We start from the raw sequence: 19,259 nt of genomic DNA on the forward strand, positions 1-19,259 counted from the left end.
ATAACTGCATTCCAGTCACCACCCACTATAATATGATGATCCTTATAGGATGCAAGAATATTGTACATTTTTAAAATGAACAAATGTTGTGAATTACATGGGCCATATAGATTTAAAATTAATAAGGGTTTGTCCAAACCAGCAATAGAAGCGGTAAATAAGCACCACCTCCCCTCATCATCAAATTTCTCATCAATAATATTCCCAATGAATTTTTGTTTAATGATTATAGCTACACCTCTGGAGTTAGATGAGTCACCTGAAGCTATAATCTTTTGATCCATTTTTTTTTTAACTCTTTATTCCAATCAATACGTGAAATATGGGTCTCTTGAATAAAACAAATGTTAGCCTGTGATTTGAAGATCATATGAAATAATAGTGACTTTTTCGCTTTATCTTGAATGCCTCTAACATTCCAAGAATCTAAAATTATGTCAACAGGCATGTTCTACAAGTATAATCATTATTGATGCTATAAAAGTGAACTCAAGGTGCAAATCCAACACAACATTAAAAAGAAGAAGAAAAAAAATAAAAGAAAAACAGTCTTTAAGTATCCAAGCAAGTCATCAAATAACATTTGTTGAAAAAAAAGAAAAAGTTTTTTAAGAACCATGAAATGCATAATAATAACCTTTATCCTAACCCTAGTGCCTACCCACCAATCCCCCTGTGATAAAGGAAGAGCAGAAGAACATGAAAAACATTGTAATTATAGATAATAATAACCTCAAGTTAGAATACAAATTACTCAAAGGAAGCCTAACATAACATAAAGTCCGAGTAATACTACTAAAAATATATACAAAATTAACTAATTTCAAGACGTCCAACATGCTTAATCCCTACTTCAAATACTAATCTAAAGCTCCTATCCTTAAATTGAAATTTATAGTGATTAAATGTATTTCCTCAGGTATTTCAAGAGAAAGAGAAACAAGTAAATAATAAATAAATCACACTCTGCTTAACTAGAACACTCTATCATAAGAAGTAATACAATTAAAACTGAAAGATATGTAAGATAACATATATAAGTATAACAAAACCAACTGGTAACATTATAATATAAGTAAATAAGCATAGCATTATTGAACTAAAGATAATAGTCATGCACTATCTACTGAACCTTCTTTAGTACTTTAGTGATAATTTCATTAATCAACATGACCATTAGTATGATAAAAGCACTAATACCTGTAGAATGAGTATTTAGTTATAGTTCAAATAAAGCAAAAACAACTACCAAGCAACCATATCTCAAAATGAAAAACAATTCAGTCTGGAGATGCATCTATTAACTAGATAATAATAGTACAGGAACTATTCAAAATGAAATATTATAAGCTGTAAGGTTTTAACACTAGTTAATATACATGAATAAAGTATAATTATATTATTAAATAGTAACTTAAACAGCATCATATGTATTGGACTGAATGTACAACAATGTGCATACATATAATTTTAAATCTACTTTTTGAATATTTTACTAATGACTCTGTTAGGTTATGTAGCCATACTATTCTTCTAAGCTATAGATGTAACATAGCAAAACAGTATGAAAAGACAAGGCTTTTAAAGTGAAACATTTTGAACATCTAATTAAAACAGAAACAAGCAAGCTAAATGCAGTAAATCTAAGGGCTTAAATATATACATGTAGATTCAGCTAATCATATTAAAGATAGTTATTTCAAACCTTTCAAATAAGTAAAGGCTTTCTTAAACATAAACTACTAATCATAAATATCACATCCAGCCTCTGAGAAGAGAGAGAGCAGAGAATAGAAAGAACATGAAACTTTCATATGAACAGGTATACTTTGTAACATTTGTCAAATTAAACACTTCAGTATAATATAAAATATTGTATGAAAAAATATTCTGAATAGGAAAATATGTTCATTTCTTTACACATCCTTTAGAATTTAATATATAAAACTAACCTGTTCATTTGTTTCCAGAAACATTTTCACTCTGCTTTATGAAAGTAGCAGCTTGCTTTGAAGTCATGCAGACACACTAAAAGTCACTGAATATATTATGTGACATGAATCTGTTTAAATTTAAAAAGCAACCTTCATTTATGAAGAGAAAACACTTTAAATAATAGCCAGATCTATTAAAAAGTTAGTGCTATTGAATACTTGTTGAAAACAAGCAGACTTGTGTATTTGAAACTGTCCTTCTTTCCCCACAAATGATGACATCACCATCCATCTCAGAGAGACTGTAGTGTGCGCATGTTCATGCAGAGCATCAGCTGGAACTCTGAGGGGAAGATTTTCTTGCTAGAATGTTAAGATGGAATGTTTTTCCCTCCAAAAATCATTTAGCTTACACAGAAGGCTGTAACTCCAAAGCTTGTAGTATAATTAACATATTATCTATTTACACAGCAAGCATATGTGAGAAAAAGAGAAAAAAGTATGAAAAGGAGTCTTGTACCCAGTCAGACTTTCCTAGTTAACAAATACAATACATTAATAAATAATGGATGGGATGTATACTCTTATGAAGAAATCAAATGCAGATGCTCTGAACTGACATGTGAAGAGTCAGAAACATTTGATAAAGTATATGACTCCTCCATGTAGGCCTTCTCCACATTTGGAAAATAGGGAGAATATCTGGATAAAGTTTCAGATTCAGCTATTATTCTTCTGTTTTATATGATTTCTTGATTTCTTGTTATAACATCAAACAGGCAGATAGCTAATTAACAATATTTAAAGAATACACATCATGGGTCTTTCCTTATAATTCAACTTCAAATATGTATTTATTAAATACACAATATTTGCATGAAATATTTTTTGAACTCTCACTGCCTTCCTTCTCTTCTCTTCTTTTTAAGAATTTGACACCCTAAGAAAATATTCCAGGATACCTTGAAATCTGGAACTCCTGGGAACATTGTATTGTCTTATTACAGGTTTTGTATTAGTTTTACAGTAGCTCCAAAGGAAACCAAAAATTTCATTATATAGCACGCAATGAACTAAAAGACACTTTCTTATCAGTTGGAATTTTACTGGCCATGCATGGCTTCTATTTGCCATTAAAACCTTACACCCAAAAGAATCCTCACTGATTTGTATCAGAAATACAAGTTGAATAATTTTCAAAGACTTGCACAAATAAAAGGCAGGGGGTGGGAGTTTTAGCTCCCAAATATCCCTATTATATTTTCCCGCTGTTTAGCTTTAATTAGCACAAAGTCATATAATTGCATCACATTTGGTCCAATCATTTCAGTGTCTACACTTGTCAGAAGGAATGTCGGTGCTTTCCTTCTGAATTGTAGAGGCTGGAAAGTTCATGGTCAGAAGATCCTACAGGATCCTGTTAGTATCTTTACAGGTTTATCACTTATACCACGATTCACAGATTTTTGGATTCACGTTTATTAATTATTTATGCCAGCTATCTTACTGCCTACAGCATGGTGGGCGAGTGGTTAAGGTGTTTGTCTCTTAGCTCTAGGATCCACTGATCAAGCCTAAACTCTCATCATTAGCTAAGTACACATTCTCCTTTTGTTGGTATGGTATTTTGGAATAAACTACAAATTAAAAGTATTAAGTGTTTAATGGATACAAAACTGTCTAAGCAATGAGTCAGTGTGTGTGTGTCTGTGTGTGTGTGTATGTGTGCGTGTGTGTGTGTGTGTGTGTGTGTGTGTGTGTGTGTGTGTGTGTGTGTGTATACACATGTGTTTGTGTGTGTGTCTATCCAAACACAATTTATTAGTGATGCCTTACAGAGCTCTTTACTATAGATTCAATAGGGTTATATATAGCCAACTATGCTGTCTGCAAACTTTTTAATACAATCAATTTAATAAAACATGTTTAAGTTCTCCAAAATAGTCTAAAATGCACATCCCATCCAGTAGTTTTGACCTTAGTTTTAATATCAGTAAACATAGCATCATGAGACTTGGCAGAATTTAGACATCAATAATAACATAAGTTATGATTACAAAAAATGATCAAATGTTATATTATGCCATTATTAATGTCTAAGGAAATGTTGTGGAGAATTACTTAAACTATGACCAGTACTGATCTCCTAAATTAAAAATGCATATTTTGTAGCCCATATGATTCCAAAGGGCATGTTTAGTAACTTCCAGTGAGATCATTTTATTATTTCATTTGTATGTCTATGATAGGAAAGCATTGTTGGCAGTTCAGACATTATTACAAATATGCATAAATGACAGGAATAACTGACAGATACATTATACATCAAATCCCAAGATTCTGGAACAAACCTTCTGTAATAATCAGAACTCAACAGACACAAACTTCCTACAAAAATAGGAAGAACAAAATATCAGCTAATTTCTCTCTATCTATAATGATGTGAGAAGAGAGTCTGGGCTGAACTTATGGATCTCCTTCTACTCATCCTGCTTTTTAAGAGGATTAAGAAGCTATATAAGGAGATTGGGTCTATATTAGCATATTGAATGGAATAAATAGCGAAAACTATTTAGTCAACCCGATACTGTCAAAATGGCAAAATAGCAAAGACACGGAACATCGAATTTTTTCCCAGAGAAAATATTTGGTGGGCCGTCTTCGGTACTTTTCCATTTCCTCCACTAAGGTGCAATCTTGGAGTTGGTATATTTAAGTAATGGGGGGTGTTGTGGGTGAAGCCCCCCACTTATCTTTGTGTTTAAGTGTTTTTATTTTTTTTTTTTTGTGGAGCAGCGAATTTTTTCCCTGAGAAAAAGTTCGCTGTTCTGTGTGTTCGATATTTTGTGGTTTAGACATTATCGGTACGATGAAATAGCGTTCACTATTTTAATCAGACGATAATGTAATATAGATGCAGGAGATCATACTCATTTTTAGGGTCTTTTGTGGTTTCTCAGGTTGGCAATATTTTTAGGTATAGACATTAAGAAAACACTGTCTTCCATTATGGGCCTGATTAGGAAGAATTGAGACAAACAATAATGTCCATGGAACCGTATGATATATACCCTTGGTGACTGCTTAGGCTAAGTAAAATATTTATTGGAAATAACTGATATTTGTTTGTCAAAAGACAGTTTACTGTCAAAGAATGTGAATAGGTCTCTAATCATGGAATCAGCTTTGACAGGGCATTATTTATTTGGTAGATGAAGGAATGTTCCTTTGTCCGAATGGCTACAAGTACCAGTTGCAGAGTTAATGACAGCACTGATCTTACAGTCATCAGCAAGCTTTGTGAGCCACAGACCCCTGATGTCAGCTTGAACTTTAGAGAAGAATGGATGTGTATATATGAATTATTGTTAAAGTTATTAATTACATTTTCCTGGCAATTATTTTAATGTGCTGTTTATAAACATTTTTTACTGTGCACACCACCATTTTTATAACTTATGCTGCCCATTTTCCCATGTTTATAAAATGTTTTACTCATAGACTGTAAGATTTATATAAAATGCTGTCTTTTACTGAGCATAATGCAGTACAAAGGAGCAATGTACTCTTAGTGCCATACTCCCTTTAAACAGAAATTACGCAAACAAAACAATATATTTCTGATTTGTTTCACATTTTACTTGGCATATCTCAGTCCAAGAAATAGTGTTTACGGTTTATATAATTAGGATCTTAATAGGTGCAGTCTGTTTCCCAACACAAAACAAGTCAGTCATTCAATCTCTCTTCTAAAACTTTCATTTCAGACCACCAAAGCATGTCCCTTCATTGGCATGTAGTCCAACTTCTTTCCTGTCAGATCTCTTTTGTCTCCTGAACTGTGTTTCCTGAGGAGTTCTCCAATGCTCTTGTTCCATTGTTCCACTCTAACTGTTCCTATAAGGATAGCCTTCCTAAGCTTGCCAGGTCCCCATTTGTCTTCCTATATATTATACTTCTGTCTACTGTAGAAGGATCTAGTTCTTTCCTTTCAGCTCTCTTCTCTTCAATGAGATATCTGTGTTTTATAGAAAAAGGACCATTTATTTCTGGTCCACTCTGGAAATCAAAGAACTCGCAATAGGTCTAAACACATTTTAATGAATTGTCTGCATCTTTCAGTACCACAGGCCACACGTGTGGGACACAATTATTATGTGAATATTTCAGCAAGGCTTCACAATACCATTAAACAATTAAGTCACAATGTAAGGATTTAAGAAATGGTAGACTAAAATCATAACTACATTTTTAAAATGTTGCATCATGTTATAGAAATTCCAGACATAGTTTTGCCTTGTAGTTTCCAGTGTCACAGTAGGCTTTTCATGGCTAAGAGAAGGGACTTTCATAGCCTGCCTGTTATATCCTACAGTTCTGTAATTTATATTAAGTCAAAGTATAAGTTATACTTTATTTATTTACTTTTATGACCAAGTTAGTATTACTAGTCCTGTGGCTTATTGTCAGTGGAAGTAAAGGTGATTTTATAGCAATGGAAAAATTTGTCTAGGATACCAGGAAAGATTCACCTACTCTTTTTAATAAACCTGGTGAGCCGGTTACCATTAATGTAAACTTCCACCATTTCAAGTAGGTGAAACTTTAGTTTAATGTCTCATGCAAAGGATGGCACCTTGGAATGTGGTACTCCTGTAATGCTGTACTGCATGCAAGGTTGAAAATATTTATTACCTGGGTACTTACGTATTATCGCAACCACATTTTCGCGGTTGCGAAAATAGATTACTTCAGGTGAAAGGAGGGCATGCAACACTGTAAAGTGTTATTGGCAGTCCTTATTGTGGACAAAAAAGTGTGTATTACCTTCAGGAAGATCAGTAATTTAAAACATCCTCTTCCAGATTTGCTTCGCTTTAATTGTCATGACTGGTATCGTACGCGCTGATTTCTGCAGGTTGTAAAAAAGAGTGTAAGAGCAAGTTTAAGAATGTGTCCCTTTTTTTGCGTGGGTCAGATTTAACAAATGGGATTTATTATTAAAGAAACGCAGAGCACAAGTGAGGATGATAGACTTCACGAAAAGTAACTGTTCCAACTCATCAAGTAGTGTTGTCAGTAAATAACAGCATGCATTTCGGTTCAGACTTAGCTCCGTCAAAGATAGCACCCCAAGAAAAGTGTGTGTGGCTCTTGCTTTCCCACTGCGTGCTTCCTTGCCTGTTCTCTGTTAATGTTAGTATGTTGAATTAGGTTCCTGCCATCTGACTTGTAGTCAGCCTTGCTTGAGGTAGACAGTAAAGTTGAAAGGAGAAAAAACACAGAGAAGAACACTGGCAGCTTTCGAAGTTGCTTGCGATGACAGCAGGTAATGGTAGCACTGCTACATTGCATATGATGACATTGTGTAACCGGCTATACAAATTACCTGTGTATGTGTACAACTTACTGTGCTCCTGATAGTTAAGCACTGTAATGTGACAGTAGGAAACATTTTGAGGATGTTTTCTGAGTCTTAAATGCCCTTGTTTCACTTGTAGTATGCGAATTTCGTGACCATACAAATGTGGTTGCGATAATACGTAAGTACCATTACCTGTTTCACAAATACCATTTGAATGTTAAACCTGTAATACTCCAGAAGTACAAACATAAGCCACATAATATGCTTGTTATTGTTAAGGTGGAGCAGTTTACTTTCTTGTGGTGTTATAAGAATGTGGAATTTAAGAAGACTTCTGTCAACTCCTGTTTTTAAGAACTGGTTATTCTGTTTCACCTCAGCTGTCTGAGCCTAGAGTTTGCAATTAAACAGAGCTGATATTAAGCACTAGATAAATCTATGGTTGCCAGGGGCTGCCAAAAAAGGGAAGGCCACACTTGACCAAGAACTTTCCTAAAAGTTTGCCAGAGCAATAAAAAGATTGCGAGGTGCCATTACAATTAATAAATCCTGTCAGTAATACTACACGCAGATGATTTGTACTCCAGAATCCAGTTAGTAATACTGCACGCAGATGATTAGTACTCAAGAATCCAGTTAGTAATACTGCATGCAGATGATTTGTACTCAAGAATCCAGTTAGTAATACTGCATGCAGATGATTAGCACTCAAGAATCCAGTTAGTAATACTACATGCAGATGATTAGTACTCCTCTACATGCTGTGTTATAATAAACCTTAACCCCAACTATAAATGCACAGGTCTGTTTCCTGTATATGACAGAGTATCTGGTCACTGTGAAGGCTTGTGATGTGAGCTTATTTGACTCTCTAAACTCCATTAAGCATGCTGTAATTCATTTTCTCCATGAAGCCAGCTACAGAAGCCTTAAATCTATTAATTCTGATTAGGCCCTTTTATGTATTTAATCCTGTTTTGAAGTTAGTCAGCCTAGGCAATAAAAAATATAAGTATATGGAACACATATTCAACTGATTCAACCAATACAGTGGGAATAACTCTGTAGGAATCAACAGTTGCATGGTGTAGACATTTAAATCCTAGTCTATGACACAGATAACCTGCAAATGGCAACTGACCAATGCAAAATTGGTGAGAGTGAGGGATGAACCCACCCTGGCTGAGGGGAGAATGACAGCCGTGTTGCTGTACTGATAACTGATAGTAACTGGATAGGACAGTAAATATTACATTGGGAAGCAATGACTGATCAGGCTGCAAAGCAGATACATGCTCTTGTGGAAAAGCACACCCATCCATCTAAGGCAGCTTGCAAATCTTTCCACAGAAGTATCAACAACATTAATCCAGGGAGAGGTGGCTAGAGACCAAACCCTTCAACTCTAGGCAGATGGTCATACAAGTGACAACTCTCACTTTCAACCATTGTAGAAACAACTATGGGATTGAAAGAATGAATAGACCTGAATAGTCAATCAGGGAAATTAGAACAGGTGGTCACAGGTACTGGTCCAGAAAAAAAAATACAGAAAAATGCTCTGTAACAGTTTTTAGAAAGACCAACAATATATTGTAGGCCTACTGATGAATATATGTTTTATGGTTGGAGTGGGGTGAGAAGGTGAGATAAGTTGCACATCTAGGTGTATCATGTGACAGAGTTAACTAGGGACACCGAGGCAGATGTTAATGGTCAAATGTATCATTCTTTTAATTTGTGAAAATTCACGCATATTAAATGCATGGTAATGTTGACTTCTTTATTGATTAACTTGTTCCCAGGTCTGTGATCTTTTAATCAATTATAGAACAAGAAAAAGTTCAGCATCCTAGAAGAATGCATTCAGTTATTAAGTTTTCTCTCTCTTTTCTTTACCAGGTTTTATCTGTAAAAAAGTTCTGGCCGGACACTTCCAAAGTGTAACTGGGCTTGTAGTGATTGGAAAAGATTGCGGATTCAACACCATCTACTTGGTATACCTTTTTCAATGCTAAAAACTATAAGACTCGTTTATTACCAAATATTCCATACAGTGTTTGTTAAAAATTTAAGGAGCATAGCTTTTGTAATGATGTTTTCAAAATGAAGGATTCTCGCATTTATTTTTCAGCAATTAAAACTGATATAATGTTCTTTGTGAAATACTAAATGAGTTATATTATTATGTGGTTTATTTGTGCTTGCTAATTAAGCAACTTAGTCAAAGACATCATTTCCATGTGACCTTTGGTTGGAACTGAGGCCAGGATTCATAGAGGTCTCTTCACTCATGCATTATAATTGGCCAATGCAGGTTGATCAATTAGCATGACTCAGAGAATCTGTAATTAAGAAACATGGTCCAGCAAAACAAAAAACACCCATTAGCAGCTCATTAACATGTTTAAATAGAACACTGCTTTTCAGATATGACAGTGCTAGTGTTCTCCCTTGCAGCTCATGCATTGCAGTAGAATAGTCACCTTCATATATGCCCAGAGAGATTGAAACAAAGTTAAGAAATTGGAAAACCCCAGGCCAAGATGTATCTAACTTCTGGCTAAAAGTATAAACATCTTTGCTTGAAGATTTAGCCATGAGTAAGAATTATTTATATGCACACCCCAAACAGACACCAGCCTGACTAGCAACAGGAAAAACAATGCTCCTACTTAAGAGTGAACCTGCAAGTTGCCCTAAAAACTAAACACCAGGAAATTGCCTTCCGATGCTGTATAAACTATACACTGGAATTGATGCCAACAGAGTTTATAGCCATTTAGAAGAAAACTCAATTATGACAATAGAACAAAGGGGTCATAAAAGAAAGTCATATGGAACAAGGATCATTTGTTGTTAAATAAAGTCATGCTGGAAAACTGTAAAAAGGGGAAGAATCTAAGTATGGCATGGACAGACTACAAAAAAAGCATTTGACAGTATCCCACATTCATGGATAAAAGAGTGCTTAAAAATATATAAGATACACCCTACACTGATAAACTACATCACAGCGACCATGAAACAGTGGCAAACCACTTTGCAGTTAACCCATGATAAAGGACAAATTATTATTCCAGGGATAAAAATCCAAAGGGGGATATTCCAGGGTGACTCTGACACTGCTGCTCTTTTGCCTCGCCCTTAATCCATTAAACTGTTTACTTAACAGGTTAGGTCATGGCTATAATTTGGTTTCCAGAAAGCAAGAAAGTATAAAGACTTCTCATCTTCTCTTTGTCGGTGATTTAAAACTGTATAGCTCATCAGAGGATAAACTGAAAGCACAACTGCAAGTAGTCAAAAATTTTCAAATGATATAAGAATGTCATTTGGTATTGATAAATGTGCAAAAACAACCTTTAAATCAAGAAAACTACAGCACCAAGAAAACATCGGTTTGGGACAAGAATGCGATATAAAAGAATTTAAGTAGGAGGGAGTGCATAAATATTTGGGAACTGATGAAGGATCAACAATAAAACATGAACAAATGTGAATAAAACTCAGTAAGGAATATTTTAGAAGACTTAAATTAATCCTGAAAACAGCATTGAATTCTAGGAACAAAATTCAAGCTATAAACCAATTTGCTCTTCCTGTCCTCACTTACAGTTTTGGAATGACTGACTTGCCCCAAAAGGTGCTAGATAGATTAGACAGGAAAACAAGAAGGATGCTTCATGCTCATCACATGATTTGTAAAAATCAGTACATACCAAGATCATATATTCTCAGTTCTGAAGGAAGGAGGTATGAGCTTCCTTGAAACTGATTACATGTATAGATCTACAATCGTGGGACTGCATACTTATCTGCTGACCTCACAAGTTCCAAACATAGTGAAAGTTTTGGAACATGAGAAGAATAAATCTAAGATGACTTCCCTTCTTAGTCTAGCAGAAGCATATCAGTGTCAAGCAGGAATGGAAACCAAACTAGAAGTAGATAAAAATCAGGCAGCAACTGAATGTGCCAACAGTGGAAACAGTTGCACATCTTGTTGCTGGTTGTGACATACTAATGGCAGAAGGACTGTATACTGAAAGGCATAATAATGTGGCAAGACTGTGCACTGTGGATTGTGCAAACATAATACTGAAGTAGCTGAAAAACACTGGAAACATGAGCCACAAAGCATCATATAAAATGATGAAGTCTACATCACATGGGATCACCCATTACCCATAGTTCAAAAGACAGATGCCAGAAAAACAGATGTAGTGGTCCATAAAAAGAAGACAAAAGTAGCATTGATCATTGAAATTGCTACACCCAGTGATTACAGTGTCTTGCATACAGAGCGAAAGAAGGTCATAAAATATCAGGATTTGCAGGCAGAAATGAGACCAGTATAGAAGAAAGATACCCAGAGGTCTTATAAAAAAGAATCTACAATTGCATTTCGATATGTTACCAATATATGTAACTCCATACGAATTGCAGAAGTTGTCATTACTGGGCACATTGCGGATCTTGTGAAGAGCACTTCTGTCTGACATCAGAGATTAAAACAATACTAATTTCATGAACTTTAATCATACTTTGACTTAGGAGTGGGGTCCATTCCCATTATGGTATTAGAAACCCAAAAGATTTCGAGAAATTAAAAAAGCACATGCACTCATATAGTCACCCATACCCTTGCACGCAAACACATTCAAGAATCCACAAACAAGCCTTGACACACTTGCTCACACTGAAAGAAACACACACAGACATGCACACAGACACACACACACACACACACACACACACACACACACACACACTCACAGATACACAGGCACACACAGGCACACACATATACACACACACACACACGCACACACGCACACACGCACACACACACACACACACACACACACACACACACACACACACACACACACACACACACACACACACACACACACACACACACACATCTGCTGTACTTATTTGTACCATGACTAATCCCATAAGAGTGAATGTTGTCTTTTTCCTTCCTTGAGGTAAACATAAACTTGGTACAGCAATTCTGAGTTACTGAGGAGCCTCAGCTAATTCTCTAGGAGAGCACATGACTAATTAGCATTAACATGTCTGCTGGATACTTGGCCTCTGACTCAGAAATGCTTATCATGATTGTGAAGGAACTCAGAAGATGTTAATGACATTTCGTAGCTCATAGCTTTTGAGTTTCTGTATATAAAGGCTGGGATTCATAGGCCCATGCTGCATACCTGCTTAGTGCTAACATTCAATGAGATCATTGTGCAGAGTTCTGGAGAAGTACTTAGAGCTGCAGCAGACAGAAAATATCACCTGCATGTTGAGCAAATGATGACATAAAAACAGAGGTGTAATGCTAAAGAGGTCATCATTATTATACTATCATATGGCAAAACTGGTATTGCATTAATGCACATGACCAATATGAAGGATGACAGATCTGTCAGAGCTGTCAGGTAGAGCACCTGAGTGCACCACCACATGCAGTACAACCACATATTGTTGCACGTATAGCATTCTTCCACAACATGAAGGGCAGCAAAGCATGTGGACAAAAAGTAGCAACTCTGTTCATCAGAATTTGTAAGGTAGTGCAGCAGGTAGAAAAGGAGAAACAGGAACAATAAGAAGAAGTAAACATAGAAGGGTAACAATAGGTTATAAATAACAGAGTGAGTCAAAGGATATTTTTCATGGCTAGAGACCCTGTTGTAATCTCTACAAAAGAAAGGTATGTGGGGAAGGTAGTGAGTGACTGATGTGGGTTGGCAAAAGGGCGAAGGGCAGGTAATGTTCAGACAAATATGGAACACAGATACAGACAGAGAAGAGTGGTATACAACAACAGGAGGGGAGGAGACAAGGAAGGCTTGTGACATGATTGGTTGCTAGGCCAGCCCAGAGGGCAACAAACCAAAGTATCACTAACCTGTGTGGATGATGCTATGAATAGATTGCTCCTCTTGTGGCTCAATGGGCAAAGCCTGCTAGTTGTGTGACTTCAGTTGGACCAGAAAATATTTCATGTTACAATTGTGGGCAGCCAGTTGTCGTTGCACCCCAGCAGTGATTGGCCCAGACAAATGCGATTGCGCTTCCAGCTTAGACCCCCTCTGATCCCCATCAGGAAACATGGCTTCACCCTTCTCCCAAGAAGCAGATACATAGGGCACAAATGACCCCCCCTTATGTCAGCTACAGCAGGGGGAGGACATCATCCCCCTCTACTTTGAGGGAGACTTAATAGGCCATGGTTCCCCAAGACCAGATGGATTAGATAGTGCAGGCAGAGGTGGGCACAGCATTTCCTCCTTCTCTTCAATAACCAAGCATAAAGAAGCATAAAATAATGAAATGTATTACATGCATGAGGTAAAACGTAATTATCATACCTCTCAACTGTCCAGATTTTCACAGAATGTCCACATTTTTGACTCGTATTTTGGATCTGTTTTTCATAAAATTTGTGTTTTTTTTATTTTTGTGGCATGTCAGTAAGGATTGAATTCACTAAATAATGACAGGCATTTGAGTTTCAGACTTCATATCCTCCAGAAAATTTATGATAACACAAGACCTTTTATTTTAGCAACTTTGTAAGCTTCTAAGAACACTATTTAAAACTTGTCCCTATTTTTGGGGCCTTCTCCCCATTATTTTTGTCTTTGTCCAGATCCTTTGTGCTAAAAGGTTGAGGGCTACAACAATTGTAGTTGTAGAGTGTACGGGTACAAAACAGATACAGACCCCCTGTCTTGACAGGAATTTCTACTTTATCAGCACAGAACCATGTTAAGACAATGCTCTTCTGTGTCTCCAAAACAAAGCATGTGCTTCTAAACATATCTGTATAACACTCTACATAGTAAAAGACAATGGTAGTACCTCCATCAAAATAATGCTTACATTACATCTCTCACTCACTCTTCTGAATTTCTGCCTTTCACTGATGGTGCAGGTTGGGTGGCAGTACCTAAGGTTAACATAACAATGACAGATATGCTCCCCCAGAAAGGATTATGCCAGTGAAATCAGACAACACTTAGTCCATTTTATACCAGACATCTTTCTTTGATGGGCCATCATAGCAACCTCCTTAAGTCTCACTGCAGGAATAACAGGAATCTCCTGTTTTTCCTGACACACAACATGCAGGAGCTGTGCTTTCACCATTTGCCAAGACTGATGTGACTACTTGGTAAGTCCCTATCAGGAGCAATATGGTAGAGTTAAATGCATGTTTGTGAATCATATGTCATGCAATGTAGCACTGTATACTCATGCCATATTCATGAGCACACATCCATCACACACTTCATGCTAAACTTGAAGTGCATGCTTTGTAACAGTATGTATGGTTAGCATGTTGTGCACAGTCTGTGATTCACTGGAAGTAGCACTATCTGACATCACTAGCATAATTGCCTCCTGTTATAGGGATATAAAATATTGTCACCATCTTGTGCAGCACAGTTTATAACCACATCACTATGATTTGAAGAAATTTGACCAAGATGTTATAGGTTCATAGGTTCATAAGTGTGTACTAGGGTAATGGTCCTGAAGCCTTTACAAGCCTAGCCCATAGGATTACCATGGCATCATGCCACCCGACCTTAGTTCCCAGTGTCTCTGTTGAGTAGAGTCACTGGAGTGATCACTGGGGTGAATTTTCTATTTCCCATCCACTCATCAAGATGTCTCTTGAAGAGGGCCAGTGAGGCACTCCACTTGACATGTATGGAAAGTCTATTCCATAGCATGGGCAGCCACTGGGTTATGAACCTGTCCCTCCAGCTTGTTCTGTTGATTGTGGTAATGAGGTTGAGGTCTCTGGAGTATGTAGTGTGGATGGATTGGGATTTCTTTAGATGTAGCATTTCTAACAGAGCTGGGTTAGACATGGCTTTGTAAGTCAAGCAGAGATCACCTCTAAGTAGCTGATACGAGACAGAGAATAGTTGTTTTTTGAGTCTGTCCATATAGGACAAGTGTTTAAGGCCTAGGATCCTCTTTGTGAGGTACTTTTGTGGCCTCTCCAGTTGTTGCAGGTGTCTGGTGAGGTACATGCCAAATGGGGCATTGTACTCGATGATTGGCCTAATGAGGGAAGAGTAGAGGGAGACAATGACCTCTTTCTTCCTGGCTGCAAAACCCTTAGTAATAAGATGTGCCACACAGAAGGACTTTCTGACCACAGTGGCAATGTGGTGGTCAAAAGAAAGGTTGCTGTCAACCTGTGTTTCCATGTTTCTTATAATGCCTTCTGTGTTCAGTGGACTACCATCAGTGTGGTAATTCATGGGAACTGGGTTTTTCCCAAAGGGGATGAAGACACATTTTTGGCATTGAGCTTAAGGCCATGGTTCTGACACCAGTCATTGGTCTCAGTGAGAGCTTTCTGTAGGATGTCAACATCACTTGGGGAGTTAATTATGGCACCCAACTTGCAATCACCTGCGAACTTTGTCAGCCAGAGTCCCTTCGTGTTGGCCTGGACTTCAGAGAAGTAGATATAAAACAGGAGATGACTCAGGACTGAACCCTGTGGGACTCCACTTGTGACTGGTCGGCAGTCTGACTTAGAGTCAGTTACTTTCACACTGTGGGTTCTATCCGTGAGCCAGTTTGCAACCCATCTAGTGATATAGGGGTTGATGCCTAGCTTAGTGAGTTTTTCTATGATTCCTGAGTGGGGAATGGTATCAAAGGCCTTGGCCAGATCAAGGTAGGCTGTATGAACCACCTTGCCTTCATCCACAGCTGACTCAAAGAAGTTGATCAGGTTGAACAGGCATGATCTACCCTTCATAAAACCAAACTGTGTGGGATCCAGAGTTTGGAGATTCCCTATATCCTTGTTTATTAGGTCCATAATGATGTGTTCCATAGCTTTGCATATCAGACTTGTCAGGCTAATGGGGCGATAGTTCCCAGGGTCTGTAGTCACTCCTCATTTGTGGAGAGGGATGACTGTAGCAGTGCGCTATTTGGTAGGGACAAAGCCAGAGGTGAGGCTGTGATTGAACGGGGCACATAGGTGAGGTGCCAGTTCACTATGTAGTTCATGTAGAACACAGCCAGGGATGTTGTCAGGTCCCATAGAATTTGTATTCTTGGCCTTGGACAGTGCTGTATTAACCTGTACTGCAGTAATACTTGGTGCCTGGCAATCTACTGGTATTGTGATTGGTACTTTGGTGAAGGAGAGAGGGGTAAAAATTGGCACTGAATCTGTCGTCCAGTATATTGGCAATATCTGTTGGCTCGGTATAGGAGGTGCCATTGTGCAATAGCTCTGATCAAATCTGGGTATTGCCGTGGAGATTCTTTACATACATGTAGAACATTAAAGATAAAAAGAAGGATACCAGCCTGACCAAGTGCCTCCCATCCATAGCTACAAACCGTGTGGTGCTTATCAGGGAGAGTGAGAAGCTTGACTTGTATCTGTAAGTAGGACTCCATCAGATTGGCATAAGAAAGTTCTATTTGTTTTTGTGGGGAACTCAAGGTGTGATCAGGGGATAATGTGGGGATTACATGCCAATAGGGAGTGGAATTCCAGGGCTTTATGTAGAGGCATGGATACATTAAAAAATAAGGGGGTTCAGGCTGTGCACAGCAGTAAGTACAGGTATTCTCAGGTCCACAAAAGGAAAAGGCTACAATCATGTGCATGCCTTAGCTGTCTGACAAGCATGTATTCCCCAGATGTACCAGGCACTGACATTATCATCAGGAGATGCTGACACTTACAAAAGCCAGCTTGCCACAAAAATGAAGTGCAACTGCAAGCACTTCACACACATAGCATGCATTTCCAGGGCAAAAGTGCTGCAGACTAAAAGTGTTAGGACCAGATCTGGCAGGAAATGGTGAAAGATCTGAATACTGGGGGGGCAGCCATAATATGTCCCTACAGCTGGTGCTCCATCCAGATGGTTATAATATGATACTATATGCAAACAAAAAAGAGATGGGACTCTGTGACATGACAGACTGATCCACCACATGGGGTGAACCACCAGCACAGAAATATCTGATAGAGGGGAAGGAGTTTTTTGTTGTCAGTCAGTGGACAGGGTAGTTGGTCATTCTTATCTGGTGATGGCCTCAGTGTGGTAATGAGTCTAGTACCATCCAACCATGTGTTAGTAAGGGAAGCACAAGGTTACTAATGTTCTTTAAAGTACACTGGGGAACACACCACTTTATTACTGAAAAGAAGGATAAACCAAGGCCCACTTGGGTGTCTGCCTTTCAATGCATCACAGATCTGCAAACACAACTGCCTGCATGACAAGGTACATCTTTCAACATATTTAAACAATGTGTAGCAGCATGCATGGCACAAGGAGGATATGGTGGCATATGTCTAGGCTTAGAAATGTATCATGCTTATGTTCTCACAGGTTCCACTGACTAAAGGTCCAACACAACAGGACAGCAAGAGGCAAATGTTAGTGGAACATTTTTGGCTGCTGTTGATAATGGTGGCATGCAAGTTGCATGGTCTGAAGATAAAGTAGCATCATCTGCAATACTACAGGAGTAGGAATCTCCCAGTTTCACCATTACACAGAGCCCTTGCTCAAAAGAAAACCTCAACAGAGTGTGACAAACAACTTATAAGTAAGAGTCCTACCTATGTACCTATCCCACCAAGTACATGCCATGCAGATTGACTGGAGAGAAATACAATGGGTTTGCAGTGCCACCATGAGTCCAGAACTGTTCCTGATATGACTACAGCACTGAAAATCAACCAGCAGATATTCTTGTCAGTGATCCAGGCACTGAAATACTATGCAAACAACTGTGGAAATAGTCAGTGTGCTCTATTGCTTGCCAGAGGACATACAGTACCTATGCAGTGATCTGGAGTATATGGACAGGCTGCATGCAGCACTGCTGAGCATGTTGTTGGCAAATATTACCTTCATAGGTGCATCAGTAGAAGGTATTGCAAACAGCATCCAGTCTACCTTTGCAGGACATGGTTTTACTGGTCTTGAAACGCTCTGGATGTGAGCTGGTCAAGTACAAGCCATATCACATTAGACTACAGAGACTATTTGTGAAACAGCATCAGTGCCACCTATGCACACATGAACTGCCACCTCTAGTTGTAGATATTACACATGACAGTGTTACTCATTTGGCTCAATACACGAGACATGTTGACTAGGTATATGTGCATTGTCCCATAATTCTACCCTTTCCCTATCACTGAACAGATCCAGACCAAACTCCAAAAGCCAATACAATGAATAAAGGCAATGGCTACATTGTGGCAGTCTATTCCCACTATGAAGGATGTGATCTTGAACTCCCCACAACCCCCCAAAGTATGCAACAACTGTGTTCACCACTGACAACCCTCCCACATGTGAACTGTGGGAGCCACCTATGACTGTGTTCCCCTCCTGAGAAAGTGATGATGACTGTTCCCTCCCTAACCCATAACCTATGCTGGTATGGTGATGTCTGATACACAGCATGATCTATCCATGTAATACCCTACATGGTCTGTGTGTGATACTGCATGCATTTTATTTTGCATTGTCTGCTGTAGGATAGACACTGCTTCTTTAGCAGTGCTGCATTATATTTCATCTGCCTCTTCCACAACTGTGTTTTTTTTGCTGCATATTCTTCCTCCATGATTCTACATCCTGCTCCTCTACTGATGTAACAACTTATATGACAGGTCTTACTATGATGCTCGACTGCTGTTCTCTTTGTTTATACAAAACCATGTTTTGGAGGATGGTACACAACAAATATCATACAGTGCCCCACCAGATGTCATTAAAGATTAGAAGTGCTCTGTTCATTAGTCCAAATACCTACTCCACTCTGTTTCAGTTCTTTTTCTCATAGGCTATATTACAGGCTATATCCTGCATGGTTTGAGGGTTGGATATCATGGTCATCAACCAGGGGTCTCATGTTTATTC

At 38.0% G+C, this 19,259-nt stretch overlaps 1 protein-coding gene across 1 annotated transcript in view; it reads left to right on the top strand.

Moving 5' to 3' along the window:
• LOC122799991 (vegetative incompatibility protein HET-E-1-like) overlaps positions 1-19,259 on the top strand; it is a 964,337-nt gene that overhangs the window by 805,039 nt on the left and 140,039 nt on the right. Inside the window, exon 13 of the mRNA XM_044069444.1 lies at positions 9,202-9,296. Coding sequence (XP_043925379.1) covers positions 9,202-9,296 — 95 coding nt within the window. The remainder of the gene's footprint in view (positions 1-9,201; positions 9,297-19,259) is intronic.

This window comes from Protopterus annectens, chromosome 4.part0, assembly GCF_019279795.1.
Source record: "Protopterus annectens isolate FY-2018-M chromosome 4.part0, PAN1.0, whole genome shotgun sequence".
In the NCBI taxonomy this organism is placed as follows: domain Eukaryota; kingdom Metazoa; phylum Chordata; order Ceratodontiformes; family Protopteridae; genus Protopterus; species Protopterus annectens.